The 18,020-nt window shown below is 42.6% G+C and overlaps 1 protein-coding gene across 9 annotated transcripts in view; it reads left to right on the forward strand.

The window, feature by feature from the left end:
- Positions 1–4,780: 4,780 nt before the first annotated feature.
- Positions 4,781–18,020, forward strand: part of baiap2b (BAR/IMD domain containing adaptor protein 2b) — a 72,334-nt gene continuing 59,094 nt past the window's right edge. For 3 of the 9 annotated variants that reach the window (XM_082545154.1, XM_082545162.1, XM_082545160.1), the window contains exon 1: positions 4,786–5,868. In XM_082545154.1, the coding sequence (XP_082401280.1) occupies positions 5,794–5,868 (75 nt within the window). In that variant the 5' untranslated portion in view covers positions 4,786–5,793. Of the gene's footprint in view, positions 5,869–18,020 lie in introns of all 9 variants that reach the window. The other 6 variants (XM_082545155.1, XM_082545157.1, XM_082545161.1 and 3 more) reach the window with 4 other exon arrangements.

Raw genomic sequence — 18,020 nt, forward strand, 5'->3', positions numbered from 1 at the left:
TAAATCTATACCAATCAGGCATAGCATTGTGTTGGTCCCCCATTTGCTCCCCAAACAGCCCTAACCTGTCAAGGCATGGACTTAACTAGATGCCTGAAGGTGTGCTGGGGTCCAGCACATCCCAGAGATGCCCAATTGGATTAAGATCTGGGAAATACGGAGGTCAAGTCAACACTTCAAACTTGTTGTGCTCCTCAAACCATTCCTGAACCAGTTTTTGTGGCAGGGTGGATTATCATGCTGAAAGGGGCCATCAGGGAATGCTGTTCCTCTGAAAGAAGGTACATGGTTTCCAACCATGCTTAGGTAGAAGCTACATGTCAAAGTAGCATCTCAAGGTTTCCCAGCAGAACATTGCTCAAAAGAATCACATTGCCTCCACCGACTTGTCTTCTTTCCATGGTGACGTGCTGGTGCCAGGTTTTCCCCAGGTGAGCAATATCCATGCACCCAGCCATCCACGTGATGTGGAAGAAAATGGAATTCACCAGACGAGGCCACCTTCCTGCACTGGTCTGTGGTCCAGTTCATGCTTGCGTGCACATGGTTAGTGCTTTTAACAGTGGACAGGGGTCAGCACAGGCAGCCGGACTGGTCTGCAGCTCTGCATCCCCATACACAGCAAACTGTGATTCACTCTGTACTATGACACCTTTCTGTCAGAACCAGCATGAAGTTTTTCAGGAATTTCAGTAGATCCATCTGTTGGATTGGACCACATGGGCCAGCCTTCATTCCCCATGTGCCTTCTGTTCCTTCCTTGGACCACTGTTGATAGAGGAACACTCTACTGGAGATGCCCTGACCCTGAGGACAAAATGTTAACTTGCTCCTTTATATAACCCCTCCCTCCATGAATATCCATCAGTGAATATGATAGGTATTCACTTCACCTGTCAGCGGTCATCATTTTACGTCTGATCGGTGTATGTTTAACCTATTTCCCACATCACACAAGGGGAAATGGGTCAGATGATGGCATACAAAGAAATTTGTTTCCTGCTTTGGTGTGGAGGAGCTTGAATGTCCTGCACAGATCACTTTAACGATTAAATGACAGTAATGCTTTTGTGTCCATCTGGAATGAAAAAGGCTCTGCTGACAGTGAAAAATTGAGGGTTGTAATCCAATCATTTGCTTACCCACATTGTTTTAGCCTTATGTCAATTTATTTAATTTAAATGTGAAGATATTGAAAACTTTAATAGCACAGTGTGGTGCTAATGGGGGTACAGAGGTGTGGTGCTTTACCGAATTCTATAAAATTGCATGATTTATCTTTAAAGTAACGATTGGCATTTCATCAGTGCTATAAAAGAAGGGGAGACTGTTGACGAGCCCTCACCATCCTCTTTAATTTCATCAGAGTAGGAGGCACAAGTTTAATGATCTGTGTTATTATAAATCTCAATGATTGGTCTGTTTTATGGTTTGCAACCTGATTTGTCATATTTTTGAATCAATATTAAAGATTAAAGGCCTTTAAAGTCTTAATATTAAAAAAACAAACAAAAAAACACACATAATGAATCTGTTACCCCCCCATTCTGTGGCTTCTAGCATGTATGACTAGCATGTATGAAAAGTACAGGCCCACCATGACCTTGCTCTGCTATTGTTCTGAAGGTGATCGAAGCTCATTCAGCTAAGGACAAAGCATCAGATAGATAGGGAGACATTAAATGTTCCCATCTCTAACCTTGAACCATTCTCTCCGACAAAGCCGATGTATTGACGAGTCTGAAATAGCCCGAATTGCTTTTGTTCACTTCACACTGTTTTTTGTTTTTTGTTTTTTTTTTTTGAATGGACTGAATCCACTCTGACTGTGCACTACAAGCCTTTTCGGAGGTGTGTGGGAGTGGGCGGCGCACAGACTGAATGTCAGAGCGCCGCGCTTGCTGATGAATCACAGACGTGGATCTAAAGCTGAGAGAAAAAGCCTGAGAGGACGATGATGAGTAGGCTTCACATGAAACGCTGCTGAATAAATGCTTCAGGTATGTAGGTGTGTATGTGTAACCTGCCCACCCGGAGTCTTGCCTACCTGATTACACCCCCACTGTACTGAATATACACACATGCAGAACTTTACTGAAGTGAAATGTCATTTTCAACAAGTTTATTTAAAGGCCCCAGTCCTAAAGGACAATTTTAAGTACTTTGTTTCCAAATTCTGACAAGTCACTTAATTTTTACACTGTTTCCTGTGTTCCCCTTTCAGTTGCCCGTTCACTTCCTATCATCTCTCCATTTTTGGCTGTCTAATAAAAGGATGAAAAGCCCCAGATTTATGAATAAAATGTCTCTAAATCACTAATTAGCTCACTAAAATGTTTTAAATGCTTAAAATGGACAAAAATACATTGGAAAGACATTACTTCTGGGCTGGTGCCTTCAGGTATGCTGATTGAAGCCACGTGGATACAGCTTCATATAATAGACCATGGATATACCACTCTGAGTGTCATCACAGTCCAATCTTAGCTTTTTTGAAACCAGAGGTCATGAAAATGTGTTAAATCTGACATAAATATGTAAACTGACACTACATCCTCATGCAGTAACAGGTCATCTGTTATAAAGTGAGCCCACCCTAATTTGTTCCCTGTTTTATTTACCTGTTTGACACTGACAGAGATCATAGCTGACATATAAAGATCATGCTGTGTAAAAAAAAAACCATAAATTTGTCTGGAAAATCGTCAGCCTGTAAATTCATGAGATCACAGACCAAAGGAGCCAACGACTGTTTACTTCCATACAATCAGGCCTCCCATTTGCAACCAGATGTGTTGCTCCACGCTGGTTTTTATCAAGACTGCATGGTTAAATGGCCTTCATTTTCAGGTCCAGAATCTGCATTGATCTCATAAGACAGCTCATAAGCGGTTTCATATGTTATATATTTAGAATAATACCAATCTTATCCTGCCAAAAACGTCACATCTCATAGATGTTTATTTTGTGGTTTGAACCCCAGCCTCAAGTAGAACCCAGTTTAAACCAAAAGAAAATTTAAAAAGTATGTGTAAAGGAACAACCTTCAGCAAACCAATGTACTAACTGAGACTATTTTTAGGGGCTATATGCTCATTTTGGATTAAATGCCAGAAATTTGTATCAGGGGCATCAAAAGACTGGATAAGTTTAATGGTTAAATGCTTTGTGTTGTTGTTGTTGTCATTTTATTAGTTTCAGGTCATCATTTTTGCCACTTCACGCCTGAGTTCAGTCTTAAGCCTCCAGCTTTGTTTATTTCTCAAACTACCCATAATTAATAATCAATGTCTTAATTAATTTGTGTACAATTATACTTCAGAATAGGTTGGATGTCAGCAAACATAATGGCAGCTCACATTCAATTACGGAAACTAATTGTGGGGATTGAATATTCACAGAGGACTAAATCAATAGCCTCGCTGACAGTGGGAAGGCTGCTGTTTGCTCCAGTGAAGACCAAACATGCCTGATTGATTTCCACTAACTGTCTGCAGTTTGGTTTCCTCGGGACTCGCTCTAATCGGATGTGATGAACAAAACAAAATAAGTCTGTTCTGGTAGAGATCCACGGTGCCACTTTATTATCTGGTCTACAAGCTGCTCTTAAATATCTGCTCTATCTCACTAAACGAGAGAAAAAAAAGTGTTGCAGAAAAGAAAAAGGCATGACTGTCCTCTTTCGCACTTATCTTCTGTTATCTTCTGCTTCTGTCTCTTTTATTTAAATACATCCCCATTCAGCAGCTCTCAGATCGTGATGTGTGGGATTTCCCGGCCCACAATCCAGGGCTTACAAATCCAAGTAAATGTGGCTCCATCCCACTCATACCAACCAGAGCCCACTCACCCAACCGCCACACAAATATAGAGCAGGCACACATATGGGGCCACGGTAAAATCTTTCTCTGTTGTGGGTTTATTAAAACTTACATTTTCACAAAACAAACACACAAAAAAACTCTTTCCATTATCTTACAGCCCCTTTTATGTAGAGGGAAGACTGAGCCGGAGGGTCTAAATGACTGAAATAATAAACACAGACTGAATAAATCACTATAAGAATAGGGATACTGGAAAATGTAATATTTGTACCGACTAAATGGATGAAGATTGTTGCAGTTTCTGTATGGAGCTGCTCAGTCAGGTCTTGTGAATGGTTGTAGCAGAGGAGGCGTGGGGTGGCTGACACAGCAGAGCAGGTGTGGCTTCTTTAAAAGCCGTGCTGCATTTCTAGACTCAGTGCAAAGCATCATAACACAAGAGCACACTGCCTGGTGGTTTCAGTCATGATGACTTACAATATTAATAATAATAACACAAATTATTGGCTAGAGGGCGAAGGAATCAGGTTTTATTACAATTATCATGAAAAAAAGATGCCTGATTACTGATAACTGAAACAAAAAAAATCACCCGACTTCAAGTCTTTAATGTCAAACAAGCTGTCTATACTCCCAAAAAGAAAAAAAGGTGATTCCTATAAAGTCTGTCAAACAGTACAAACCAGCCTTTACATTTTAAATGAGATTAGTGCTTTTTAGTAGGAGGAACTCAGCAGTGAAACCACCTGTCAGATTACCAACAGGGAAAAGCAGCTTCTAAAGCCATGAAAGAAAGCGTGTCAAAGTGTCTGTGCTAATTTAATTAAAAACTGTATTTTACTGCTAAATCTATCCATACATCCATCTATTCACCTCCACTTATCTAATTCAGGTTTGTGGGGGGCTGGAGACTTATCCCAGCTATCATAGAATAAGGTGTGGAGTACAGCTTGGACAAGCTGCCGCACTGTCAGGGGCTCTGCTGTATCCAGCTAAATCAGAATATAAGGACCAACTGATTGATGTCATGATGACGATTTTAGGGTGGGTTCTTTCAGGGATGTTTACGTGATTTTTTTTATGTGGGGCCCATCCATTTTCTTTGTGTATCCAGTTCGTGGTTGCAGCTGGGCCAGAGCCCATCCCAGCTGTCATAGGACAAGAGGCAGGATACAGCCCAGACAGGCTGCCAATATATGGCAGGATTAACACAGAGAGACAGGAAACCGTTCACCCTCACACATTCACACCTACACCCAAGTCCCCAGTTAACCTAATGCACGTCTTTGGAAGGATGAAGCTGGACTACCAGAGAGGAACCAACCCAGATTTGGGGGACACTGATTAACTGTATTTAGGAGGACCACACCTTTTCTCCATACCTCCTCTGCCGTTTTGGGGTAGCACAGGTTTGGGGGTCCAAGCAAATTTTACGGAGGCCAGTGCCACCCCTGGACTCCATTTTGGCTCCGTCCTTGCTTTGTTCTCTTTTAGATCCACATGCCAAATTCCAGTTTTGAGATTTTTTAACAGAGCGTATTTCTTATTTTTAAATTAAATTAATGTCTGCTTATTGTTAGGCTAACATCCGTTTTATCCTTCCCCCAGGCTTCAATGTGATACGCTGGAGAATGATGGCTCCTGCCGCTTCATCCTTATGTACTGTTGTAATTTAGGTCGCAAGTTACTCTATTTCCCACCGCCCTTGAAAGCAGCACCGCCCCTCTCAGAGTGAGTCCGCCTCTGCGCTCCAACCGAGAGGCACCGACTGACTGACTGGCTGCGTGGGGAGCCGGTGTGGGCGCAGCGGAGGACTTTCCTATAAAAGCAGGGATCCCACGACCAGACGCGCTCTTCTCTCTCAGTGAACGGCAGACAGGAGCCGCTCTTTCCCGCGAACAGCTGTTTCATTCCCCTTGTTACAGTTCGGAAAACCCTCCCAGCCTCATCCGAAAGGAAATCTTAGTCTATGGTTCTGACTGACACGCCTACAAGGATGTCCCGGACCGACGAGGTGCACCGTATAACGGAGAATGTCTACAAGGTAAGCCGGGCTCTTTGGTAGTTTGTTTCGGATCCGCCGACCGTGCGTCCTTCTGCCGCTCGGAGACACCTGCTGCACCGGTGAACCGCGGCGTTTAGAGGACGCGCTCAGAGGAGAGACAGCGGATAACTTTGTCTCAGCTGACCTGCACTGTGTCTTACCACTGTAGTAATAGAAGTGCCGGTTTATATATGCTGTGAAGGAATTTACTGATAAAGGAAATGCGTCCTGAACAGCTCAAGTTTATTCATCGTTTTCCTACAGCTGATGCTCTGAGTTTGAACTGTTGGAGACGGATTTTAGTCTCAAAATTCTTACAGGTGAATAATTTGTCCTGTTTTAGCCTATAACGTGTTATAAGTGATAATAAATCAGAGTCAGACCAGTCAAATCAGCAAAGTCACATTACAGCGATTAATAATGTTAGGAGTAACAAATTCCAGGTAGATAATCAATGACTCGAGGTGTAATTGATTTAAATTGCTTGGCACGGAGTATTTGATTTGCCTTAGGGTTGAGGGAAAGGGTTGAACTGTGCCCAATGCTACAATGCTACATTTGCAATAATGATGAGGGAGCCAGTTGTAAATGCTGCAAACTGACAGTTTGCCCTGGGGTGATTTATTTCAACACTATGCAGAGCAGAAGCTGTCAGCCTCAGTGGTAAATCCTGCTGTGAGCAGGTGAACTTGACATTATCTGCCTCAGTGAGACTGATCATTAATTTATGGAGTCTGCGCATCCTAAAAGGGGTCCCCGTTGGTCCCAGCAGTCTTCACATTTGGGCTTTTTTTCTTAAGGTGTCTGTGCTGTTGATAGTTGGATCACTTCAGAGAGAAAGGACAGAGTCATTATCAGCATGGTGGTATTTGTAAAAGTCAACTGTAATTTTGCACTCTGGATGCCCCAAATTGGCATTCAATTTGGGATCTGAAATGCTGGTTGGAAAAGTCATGCTCAAGGTTTTGCTCTGCAGAAAAGAAAACAAACTGCTTCTCGGTGTCAGAGGTTTCTTAAATATCTCAGCATGCGCTGAGCAGACCACCCTGCACTTGTTGAAAGATGAGAGGCAAAACGTGGCAAATGATTATGTCCTCCATTTTTATTTCCACAACAAAGCCCCTTTTCAGCAGTGTCTGTGGTGGAGGTGGAGAAGTGTTACTCTTGACTTTCACTGCACTCAGGGCAGCTTTCCAGGCGAGGTAGATTTCAGCAATGGAAGTACGACAAGGGCTTTCCTTTTATGTGAGGAGACTTGTCACCGTTCCATACGCCTCCACAAAAATGCTCAGAGAGAAGAGTCGGAGTGCCTAAAAGCTTCTTCGTGCAGGACACGACTTGGTGGATGCAGGAGGAGAAGGGCATGTGTGCTTACTGAGCCAAAGGTGTACTTGAAGGGGGGTTTGGTTCAGCGAGAGTTCATGGTTCCTTGTGTGACAGAGGCGGGATGGTGTAACATGACATTACCATTTAGGCTGCCAAGGAAATGATAGGAATTTTTTCAGACTGGGGCTGACTTCAGCCAACACACAGATACACAAACCCTCAAAAGACTCTAACAAGGGATCAGAGGGGCACAAGCAGGAGGCTAGCTGCCTTATGTTGCAACCTGTGGGTGGGTTCTATAGCCTGAGCTGGATAGAAAACTGCAGAGAGGAGGAGGAGGAGGAGGTGGAAGATGATGAAGGAGGATAGGTAAAAAAAATGGTGGTTGCGTGATGGAGAAGTGGGCAGTCTTGTGATAGGTTTATTAGTCAGTTGATGACAAATTATCTTACTATAAATACTATAAATACAATACTTTAAATTGCATTTCTGATGTGATACTGATACCTTCTACTAATCTGATCCCGGGGTTACATTAACAAGCTGTCCCTCCAGAGCCTAGCTTTGTGACTTCAAACACACCAAATCAATGCATATTGTTAAATATATTCATTCATATTTAAAAGCAAAATAATGAAAGACAACTTAGTAAAGATTTTAAAAAGTGTTTTGCACTAGTTTGTTTTTAGCTCAGTGTGAGAGTCTTTACTGCCTAGAAAGCCACAAGAGATTACGCCGCATGTTTACAACAGAAGAGTTTAATGTCAAATACTCTTCCTGATGCAACCCCAAAGGGAATTTGTGTCTGTGGCGAATGTGTTAACCGCTAAACCAGGGATGTTTCATTTTGCATCAAGGCCACATGCAGCCCCCTTTATTTAGTTTTTACTGGGGTGAAGCAGTAAAACTGCCCTTTCTGTCAGTGTAAAGAGGTTTATCTGCACAGTTAGTCCCCAGAATATCTTAATAATATGAAAAAGAAGTGCACTTGCAACAGAACATCTCAGTTTTCCTACATAATAAAGAAATGCCGCTGTAGTAAATCTGTCAGCACATTTCTTTGGGCTTAAATCTTTGCTTAATGGTGATGGGGGTGGTCTTCTTTATCTGCGAAGTGGTCCAGTAGGCCAGATTGGAGCAGGCCTTATGTTTGATACCCCCCACTACACCATTGGAAAGACATGTACAGCATGGTGATGTTAATTGCAGCCATTTTAGTCTCTCCTTCCTCTGTGATTGCACCTCCTCACACACGGAGTGGAGCAGACAAGGAAATGAAACGCCTCCAAACTGCTGACTCTTTGCTGTTCCCTTTCCCCACACTCTCGCTCCTGCTGAGGTGTGTCGTAGTAAAAACAGAACTGACCTGATGTGACTGGACAGCTCCGTTGATTGACTCCGTTTTTAAAAGAAGTTTTTGTTGGATAAGTCAGGCAAACCGAATGTGCCGCTGACCCTTTGGTCATAAGAAATGTCAGATAAACTGCCAAATGTTTATCACAAGTAAACTTATGTTGGATTAAAAAGATGAAAAAGAAAAAATGTGACCATCAGTTTCAGCTTCTGTGAAAATCTGTGTTAGGATGCGGTTTTGTCTTGTCCAAAGAACGCCCTGCTCAGGGGTCGGGTATGAAAATGCCAACCTGCAGAAATGCAGCTCTGGGTTTTCTTCCTGTCATCAGCAGGCTGAAGCAGAGCGCTGCTGCCAGTCTGACCCCTGATGGGGGGCTGACTGTAGGAGGCTGATGCTCACTGGTGTGGCAGTTGGTAGTGTAATGGCAGGCCTATTGCTGGTCCAATGAGCTTTGTGTGGGACTGCTAAAGAAACTAACAGGTCTTTATTAATTCATTATAAGCGTGGAAGATGAAAAGGCCTGAAGGTGCTCGCTTCAACGCTCACGTCTGTTTCTCCACCGAGGAAAGAAGACGCAGACAGGATGACAGGAATGCACTCCTGTGGTGTTAGGATGGTGATCATCTCTTACAGAACATGATATTGCGGTAAAGTGTCTAACAGCATGTACCCACAGAGGGCATGCCTCTGTGTAAAGTCCCCAGTTTAAATTAGACTTTGACTTGCCTTTAATGATTGAAAACATTAGTTCGGCTACACCAATTCAGTGATGCACATTCATAGACGATTAGCTGAGAGGCTGATTGAATCTTATCATGTTCTGGTTATGTCCAGGTTATTCCACCTTTTCCTCAGACTGAGTATTTGCATGTTTTATCTAAGTGTGTTTGAAAAAGCTTTATTAGTTATTGATATGAAGTGGATACAATTTATAGAACAGAAAACAGTCCGAGAAAGGTGTTATTTGTACTTTGGGGAAAAAAATACTTCTTTTTGTTTTAATGTGTCAGTGTTGGTGAGCGGCTGCCTTTAATTGCCACATGGAGGTGGATTTAATTATGAGTGGAGAAAGGTCACCCATTATTCTGCTCAATGGTGGCCAAAGACTAAAACGTGAGTGTTTATTTAGAAAGTTTATGTTCCTCCATTGTGCATCGTACTTGGTAACAAGCAGTTATGAAGAGAATCCCTCTTCCCCCAGAAGACATCCATAGGCAGGTGAGTGCTTTAAGAAAGTAATAAGAAAATAACCTGTGTATGCTCTTTTGGAATAACAATAAAGCATTCATCATCTCCATCTAGTTGACTTGAGGAGTGACAGTAATGGTTTTGCTCTGCAGCTCGCAGAACAACAAGTGTGATAAGCTGCTGCAGTCCAAGATGCTCTTTAGCAGCGGCTGAACTTTGAAAATACAACTTTGAGGACTGTCTGCTAGTAATTTGATGTTGTTCTTTTATAGGGTTGAAAACTGTAATTAAATTACAGATGTCATTGTGAAGCTGTTAACACACCTCCAAGAGTATTATGTGGTAAATACGATGGTTGTTTTTAATCCTTTGTGTTTCTAGCACACAATGACCCTTTGGTGGATGAACGCTGGTTTTGTTTTCTCTGCCTCCTGTTGTTTTCTTTGTTTGCCTGACTGTTAGCTGCCGGAGCAAAATAAGTTGGACTCAACAGCAGAAGACCAAAGTCTTAACCTCTCTGCTCTGCTGCTGAAATGCAAGATGCTGAATCTAATTTTTGGATGACTCACATCAGTGGATGCGAGTGAGTGTGTGTGGGCAGTAGTGCCTCATGACTATATGTGTGTGTTTCACTTGTTTGTCAGCTCCCGTACTGTACTGCGAGAGTGGCTGGCACTGTGCGTTTTGTTTTTTTCTGATGTGAGATTGCACATCATCACAGAGCCAAACTATGAAGTGAAGTTATCGGTCTGTGTGGATTGAAATGTCAAGAAAAAAGTCCCAGAGGACTGTGTGTAGATACTACACGGAGACGCGTTTGCTACCCACTGACAGTGTGTGTACACTGTGTTTCCTCGGGTTGTTGTGGTTGCTGAACAAATGCCATCTGTATGTTTGATCAGGAGTGTATTCAGCCAAGCATTGTAATCCCAGGAGTACTGCAGGCTCAGGTTGTTGAATGAAGCTCGAGTGTCAGGGCGAGGCTGCCTCGATTGTTTCAGGTGTTTGATGGTGAGAGTGGACTAAAGGGAGATCAGTAGGTCAGTTGATGTTTTTTTGTGGTGTGTTTGTGGTATTTGTATATGCATTGAGCCATTTTAAAGTTTTTCTACTGGCCACACAGCACAAGTTGTGTGTTTGAAAGACCACATAATACCTTATCAATGCGTTAGAGCACTTTGCTCTCAGATTGCGGCCTTACTTGTGGTTCCTAGATTATTTCAAAGTAGAATGGGAGGCAGAGCCTTCAGCTTTCAGGCCCTTCTTCTGTGAGATCAGCTCCCAATTCGGATTTCAGAGGCAGACACTATCTCTACTTTTAAGATTAGGCTTAAAACTTTCCTTTTTGATAAAGCATATAGGCTGGATCAGGTGACCCTGCTGCTGGGGGATTCCCATGATGCACTTGGTGTTTCTCTTTCCCCTCTGTGTTTATGCTTCACTCTGCATTTAATCATTAGCAATTATTAAACTCTGGCTCTCTCTCATGTAGTTTGCCTTTTGTCCTATCTGCCTCCCATCAACCCCCAATCAACTGGCAAATCACAACAACAGTTGCCTCAAGGTGCTTTATATTGTAAGGTAAAGACGCTAGAATAGAACGAGGACTCGCTCATGGGGGGGTTGTTTGAGGTTTGGACAATATAAAAGCGACTGTTATGGTCATTTGGCACCGATGGACCGATCTCAACGAAACGCTGTACAAAGTAATTATTAATATCTATATGTTGTTCACTGCTTTTTATAGTGAACAAGCTGGAACATATACAGAGTCCTGCTTCTGTAAGTGTTTGGATTTGGACTGTTGGTTGAGCCATACCAGGAATCAAAAGATTCTGTTTTTCAGTTAACAAAAGAAAAATCATAGATTCATTGATAAAAATACGTGATAACTTCATGCCTTGTTTTGTTGCTTAAAGCAGAACTGCAGTGAATGATTTTCTGAGGAGAAATTATTATTTGAGGCAGTTGTCAAAAGACAGGATTGAAATGTAGACAGGCGCTTGTTTGCTTCCCTGTGAGATATACAGGTGATGAAAGAAACCATCCCACCTCTGATTCTCCTGTTATTGACAGAAGCTTTCAAAGTGTCTCAATTGCAGCATCAATCTCTCCTTAAGATGCTATGTTAGTTTTTGTATTGCCTGACTGTCACCAGAGAATGTTATCAACCGATTGGAGTCATAAATCCTCCGTAAAATACTGTCGTACTATCAGGTCCAACTTCTGAAAGACATAAGGCAGTCCTCCTACTAAGCCCAAAGTATTTGTTCTCCAGGGAGGATTTTTTGTCGCGTGTGCGTGTTTTGGGAGTGTTGTGAGTAATACTACCGAACACTTTATCCCCACTGTCACACGTACAATCTGTTCAGGTTTTTTTCTCTATGAACACAGACTTTTCAGTTTAGCCAAGTGGACGAATAAGCAGAGAACTGCTATCAACATTAATTGTTTCTGGTTATTTTTAGAACTTCTGTTCTTTGTACCACAACCTCTTTTTGTTTTATTAGTTCATTGCTTTCTTATTAGAGTTCTCACCTCAGCTCATAAGCACCACAGGTGAGAAGCAGGACATCTGCCAGGAAATTGAACCTTAAAGGTTAGCAGTGGATTGACTGAGGAAGTGAAGGGTTTTTGGCAGAGACCTCTCAGCAGGATTTCCACCTCCTCCTTCTTTCACACCACAAAAGGATATTTCTGGGTCGAGTCCCACCTCTGTACTGATCGGGTAGATTAAACCAGTCTGGTCATTTTTCCTTTTGTTCACATTTGAAAGGTTGTCTGAGGTGAAAACAAGCCTCCGGCCTCTTTGCTCATGTGCATAAAAACCTATTGAATCCAGATGCTTTGCTTAGGCCAGATTACTCCAGTGTAATTGTTTCAAACCAGTGATTTTCTTCTCTGATTAGTCACAGTGCTTTCAGCTCTTTTGTCTCTGTTCAGCGTTATATCGCAGGCTTTGTGCTTCAGTCCCTGCAGAAAACTGTGCCTCCTCAAGCTTCAGGGTTTGTTCTAGCTTTGTGTGTCTTGTCACTGATCGTTGGGCAGCAGTCGTGTTTGTGAGCGTCACAGTGACGGTCTCTGACAGCGTTGTGGGGTGTGTGATGGTGTTATGTAAGAGGGGAGCGGTGCAGGTAGAAGGGGATGCAGTTATGCACATGTTTGATATAAAAGTTAATTTAATTTATGTTTTCAGAGTCACGGCTAACACTCTGTGGCGCTTTTATTTGTTGTGCATTGACTGATTTAATGTATAGTACATCTTCATGAAAGTGGAGCAGCTAAAGTGTCTGATGCTTATGTGCATATGAGCACTGGACAAACAACCTAGTTGTAGGGCTGCAAAACTTTTTGAAAAATTGTGTGCAAAAAGCCAAAAAAATAAAAATGCAGAGCTAAAGAGGATTGCTTAAAAAGCATGCTTACAGTTAGCATGCAGCTCACAAGAGTGCCAGATGCCAAGAATTTGCCGATCCTAAATTTCCACAGTTTCTCTATTTACACAGATCTCGCAGGTATTAATATGATGGTACAATTTCAGTTTCTGTCAAATAGTCATTGCTTTTATTAAATTTGCATCAGCAGTTTGGTGCAACTGCAGCTTACAGTACTTCAGGACAGTATTTCTTAGCTTTAGTGGTTTAAAAAACACTTCGAGCATGAAACCAACAGTAATGTACCCTAATGCTTCACTTATGATGCTTAATGCATCTGTTGCTGTTTATTGTTATTTATGTACATCTACTTTCTTCGTTTTTGCGAGAAATCCCATACAAGATGATTTCACACAAGAACACACGTGTTCTACTGCTTGTTAACACAAATATCTAATCAGCCAATCACATGCCAGCAACTCAATGCATTCACACATGTAGACATGGTCAAGGAAACTTGGTGAAGTTTAAACTGAGCATGAGAAAGAAACTGAATTTAAGTGAATTTGAATACATTTGGAGTATTTTCAGAAACTGCTGTAATTTACAGAAAACACTCTCAAAAAGTGAGCAGCAGTTTTGGATAATGAACAGACTGCTTTGAGCTGATAAAAAGGCAACAGTAACTCAAATAAGCACTCATGACAACCAAAATATGCAGATGATCATCTCTGAATGTATAGAACATTGTTGTTGGAGGCCAGCGGGCTACAGCAGCAGAAGAACACAGTAGGTGTCACTTCTGTCAGTTAAGAACAGGAAACTGAGGCTACAGTTCGCAGGGGCTCACCAAAATTGGACAATAGAAGATCCAGGGGTGGGGCTTCTGTTGGCTGCTTCCAGCAGGATAACACATCAAAGCTCAGATCATCTCAAACTGCTTTCTTGAACATGACGGTGAGTTCAAATGACCTCCACAGTCAGCAGATCTCAATCCAATAGAGCACCTTTGGGATGTGGTAGAATGGAAGATTGGCATCACGTGTGCAGCTCATAAATCTGCAGCAGCTGTGTGATGCAGTCACATCAGTAAGGTTAAAAATCTGTGAGGATGTTTCCAGCACCTTGTTTAATCTGTGCTATGGAGAGTTAAAGGTCTTCTGGAGGTAAACGGATATCCAGCAACGTGTACCTAATAAAGTGACCGGTTGAGCTCAAGAAGGTAGTGAGTGTTTGTTAATAACGGTAATAATTTTACAGCTGCAAACTCAGTTTTTTCTTCAATTTTCTGCTCTGCCTGTTTAACCCCGGCTCAGTACTGAGTGTCGAAAGAAGACCTTCCTCTTTTCCTCACAGGGCAGATGATGTTTAAGATGGCTAGCAGCTGTAGCTAAGCATTTTACTTTGTTAATATTGTGCATGTTTGGCTAGTCATCTGTGGGAGTAAGAAGAACACCCACAAAGAACAAAATGTACCCAGAAAAACGAGATGCTTTTTGTGTTTCAGCCATTTTACCTCTTAAATGTGTGGACTTAAAATTCTTAGAAATATCAGTGAGCTGTGAGCATCCTTTGTGCTGTTTTACATTTCTTTACATAGACTACACAAACTGGACCCTAAATCAACATCCAGAAGGCGTCAGCTCAGTGCAGGTGCACAGTGCATGGAGTTGCACTCTGTATTATTTAGATTTCACCAACTGCTCTGTTACGACACAGCTTCCATAGCTGTCATACAACATAACTGCCGGCGTCTGCTGTGTGTTTGCAGCATGTCAGCAGCCTTTAGCACATCGGTAAGTTATCTAACTTGAGCTGGAGGGAGATAGATAAGGAGAGATGGAGGCTGCCAGGGAGCAGGGGCTTGGCAGAGGATGAAAGGAAAGTTGCAGGGATTGGATCTCAATAGAAAGAGTGTGAGGAGACAAGGTTGTGGATCCCCTGTTCTGCTCTTTTCTTTTCTTACACTAATTAGACTGTAATTAAAGGGGAAAGGCCTGAGGGGTGAAGAAAAAGCAGGTGTTTATGGAAGATTGCTGTATGTATGTATGTGTGCTTGTTCAATTGGAGATGTTGCTCTGGAGTGGCTTTTAAAGTGAAATTTGAGGTTGAGAGAAGAAGAGAGGGGATGAAGATGTGCTTAGAGGGGTTTAAAAAGCAGAAATGTGTCATTATCTGATCCTTTCGTTACTAACACACACACACAGAGCCTCCTTTGAGATAAACGGCACATCTTGGCATCACACATGTGCTGATACGCTTTCATATGTTGTACCCTTGCGGAGGAAGCGGTGCCAAGATGAATCTTCTCCCGTCATTTTCAGATTTAAAACCTGACCTCGTTTACGGTGTTCATGAATACTTTGTGGGAACATATGTGATCGCGTGAACATGCATTCGTTCACGTGTAAATCTGAGAACAACTGGTGCACCGGCTGAATCAGATGCGTCACTGTGAGGCGATGACGATGATGATCTTCTTCCTTCAACACGGCAGCCGTGGAGACTCCCTCTCTTTCCATTACCCCCCCTTCCTCCCTCACGTCCTCGTTCTCGCCTCTCCTACCACCCCGTCAGCTTTCCTGTGGTATGAGCTGAACGTGAGGTGAATAAAAAAATGGGTTGCCCTGTCACGGTAGGGGGGAGATTCCAGCACTTCCATATATGGCTGCCGGAAGTTCACCCCTCCCTCACTCCTTCCAAAGCTGCATCTGTGGAATAGGGGGCGCTGACTCTCCTGCTGCTTGCCTGCACACAGATAAGAGCTCATCTGAAAGGGAAATTGGCTGACTTCACACACATTCACGTGCACATGCGTGCACACACACGGCATATCGGCGCTGTATTCCCGTCTCCTGAGGGCGTTGAAGAAGGGCGTCTTTAGCGCCGTGATTGTCACACTGGCTGAGCAGAGGCAAATAACATCCATTTTCTGGAAACAAATAATAAGGGACAGCAGCAAAGCACTAACGGTACATAACGGTGCATATATCTCAGCTCATCACTCCCACATACTGTATATAATGCAGTACGGGACTGCTAATTGCTTTCTTCACATTAGCAGCAATGTTATGCACTGCTTCTTTTGTGCGGTGCGTCACATGCTTTAAAGCTTTGGTGACTGGGAGCTCTAAAAACCCCTCTGTATATGTGTTTGTTGATATGTGATGGATGATCAGCAGCACGGTCTTCAGTGAGAAGGCTTCTCAGTGTGAAGCCATAACACTAATGTAAGCTATACTCACGAGAGAGCTCAAAATCACAGGTAGCCTTTTTCTACATATCAGTGGAAAGGAAATTTAACAGATTCCTAGATTTTGTTTAAGAAGGTGGTAAAATTTCCTTTGTGCTCGGCCGGCCAGACTGCTGGGAGAACCGCTGGATGAGAGGTTGGAGAGCTAACTTATCCGCTAAGGTCAGAAAACTTGGATGCAACGTACATATACAGCTGAACAGACACCTGCTAATTACTGCTAACTAAACGATTAATAACATACCAGAATCCATCTTTGTATCTGGAGGCGGGAAAAACAGAAATATAAGAATATGATCTAATTCATAATTTGAAAAAAATACTTCAGTGGTTCCTGGATCTGAAACTAAAAACTCATCACTTGTGTTTTGGCCTGTGTTCCAACACTCCACCAGATTTAATTAAAATGTATTACTAATTTTTCCTTCTGAATGTCTTGTGGGCTTACACACGGACAAACAAACAAACAAGACTGAAACCATGGCCGCACTTCTCCATCCAACCCTTGAAAATGACAAAATACAGTGAATGCAGTAAGGTGTATTCTCTAACCGTACTGTTCTTTGTTAGTTTTACCCTTTGGGGGTGATATTTGTTGGTTTCTCTGTCTCCACAATCTGCTTAAGGGCTGCCTGCAGGCATCTGTACGAGCAGCATTCAATAACCTCCGCCAAGGCTGAGCATTCCCTCCACACCATGCATGAACTGAGTCACTGGATCCAGAAAGAGATGAGGGCTGTTTTTCTTATTTAAATTGATGTGTTTGTGAAGATGTAATGTGAATTGTCCGATCAATTCTCGTGTCTTCATAGTAAAAATTCCTAGACAAATGCAGATCTGATTTTGACACTAAAACAGTCCCTGCTGTGTTGGGCAAAGCCCGGCTTCTGGTAATATTATCATGCAAATCCATTTATACCTGTCTGAGTAATCCTTCAGACAAACAGGGAAACAGACAAGCTGAACATCCTTGGTACAGGTAATAAGCGTCCAGGTGAAACACGCAGCTGAATTGGACCCAAGTTCTCATCATTTTTACTACTTCAGTTTGAACTTTCACATTAGGAGCAAGTGGCCTTGAAATTGTTGTCTCCTCATTAAAGAGCGCTTGGCGATTTGTTCAAATGTTCACAAGAGACACTAAAGCACCTGAGGTGATGCCAGCATCCATTTTAATCCGATTCCTGCCGATTGGAACGTTTCCTCCGTGAGAATAAAGACCTCTCTGTCGTTATCGGTGGGACTTTGTGAGAAAGCACACAAAAAACAGAACAGCCAGATTGGTAGAAAGCAGCTTCTACCAAAGAAATGTCTGAGTCATTACCAGCACACAAACGGAGACCTAATATGTGAACAAACACAATGACCATGGTACCTATGCTAAAAATGTCATGTGGTGACAACAAACCCCCGTCTGTACCATGTCTGGGAATGTTTCTACACCAGCTGATGCCACGAGAAACAGCAGTATATGAAGATAAGTCACGCTCATGCGCACACACGCACAGTAAAACTTGATGACAGGAGGTCACCTTGACATGTGACTGTAGTCAAATACACACCAGCGCCGCATGAGCCCTCCCCATTTCCGTGGCAACCACATAGAGCAGATGACCTTTCCTGTGTGTGTTTAATCTGGTTACATTTTGTATCCCAC

Source organism: Aulonocara stuartgranti (genome assembly GCF_965226115.1).
Source record: "Aulonocara stuartgranti genome assembly, chromosome: 8".
NCBI classification, from domain to species: Eukaryota; Metazoa; Chordata; class Actinopteri; order Cichliformes; family Cichlidae; genus Aulonocara; species Aulonocara stuartgranti.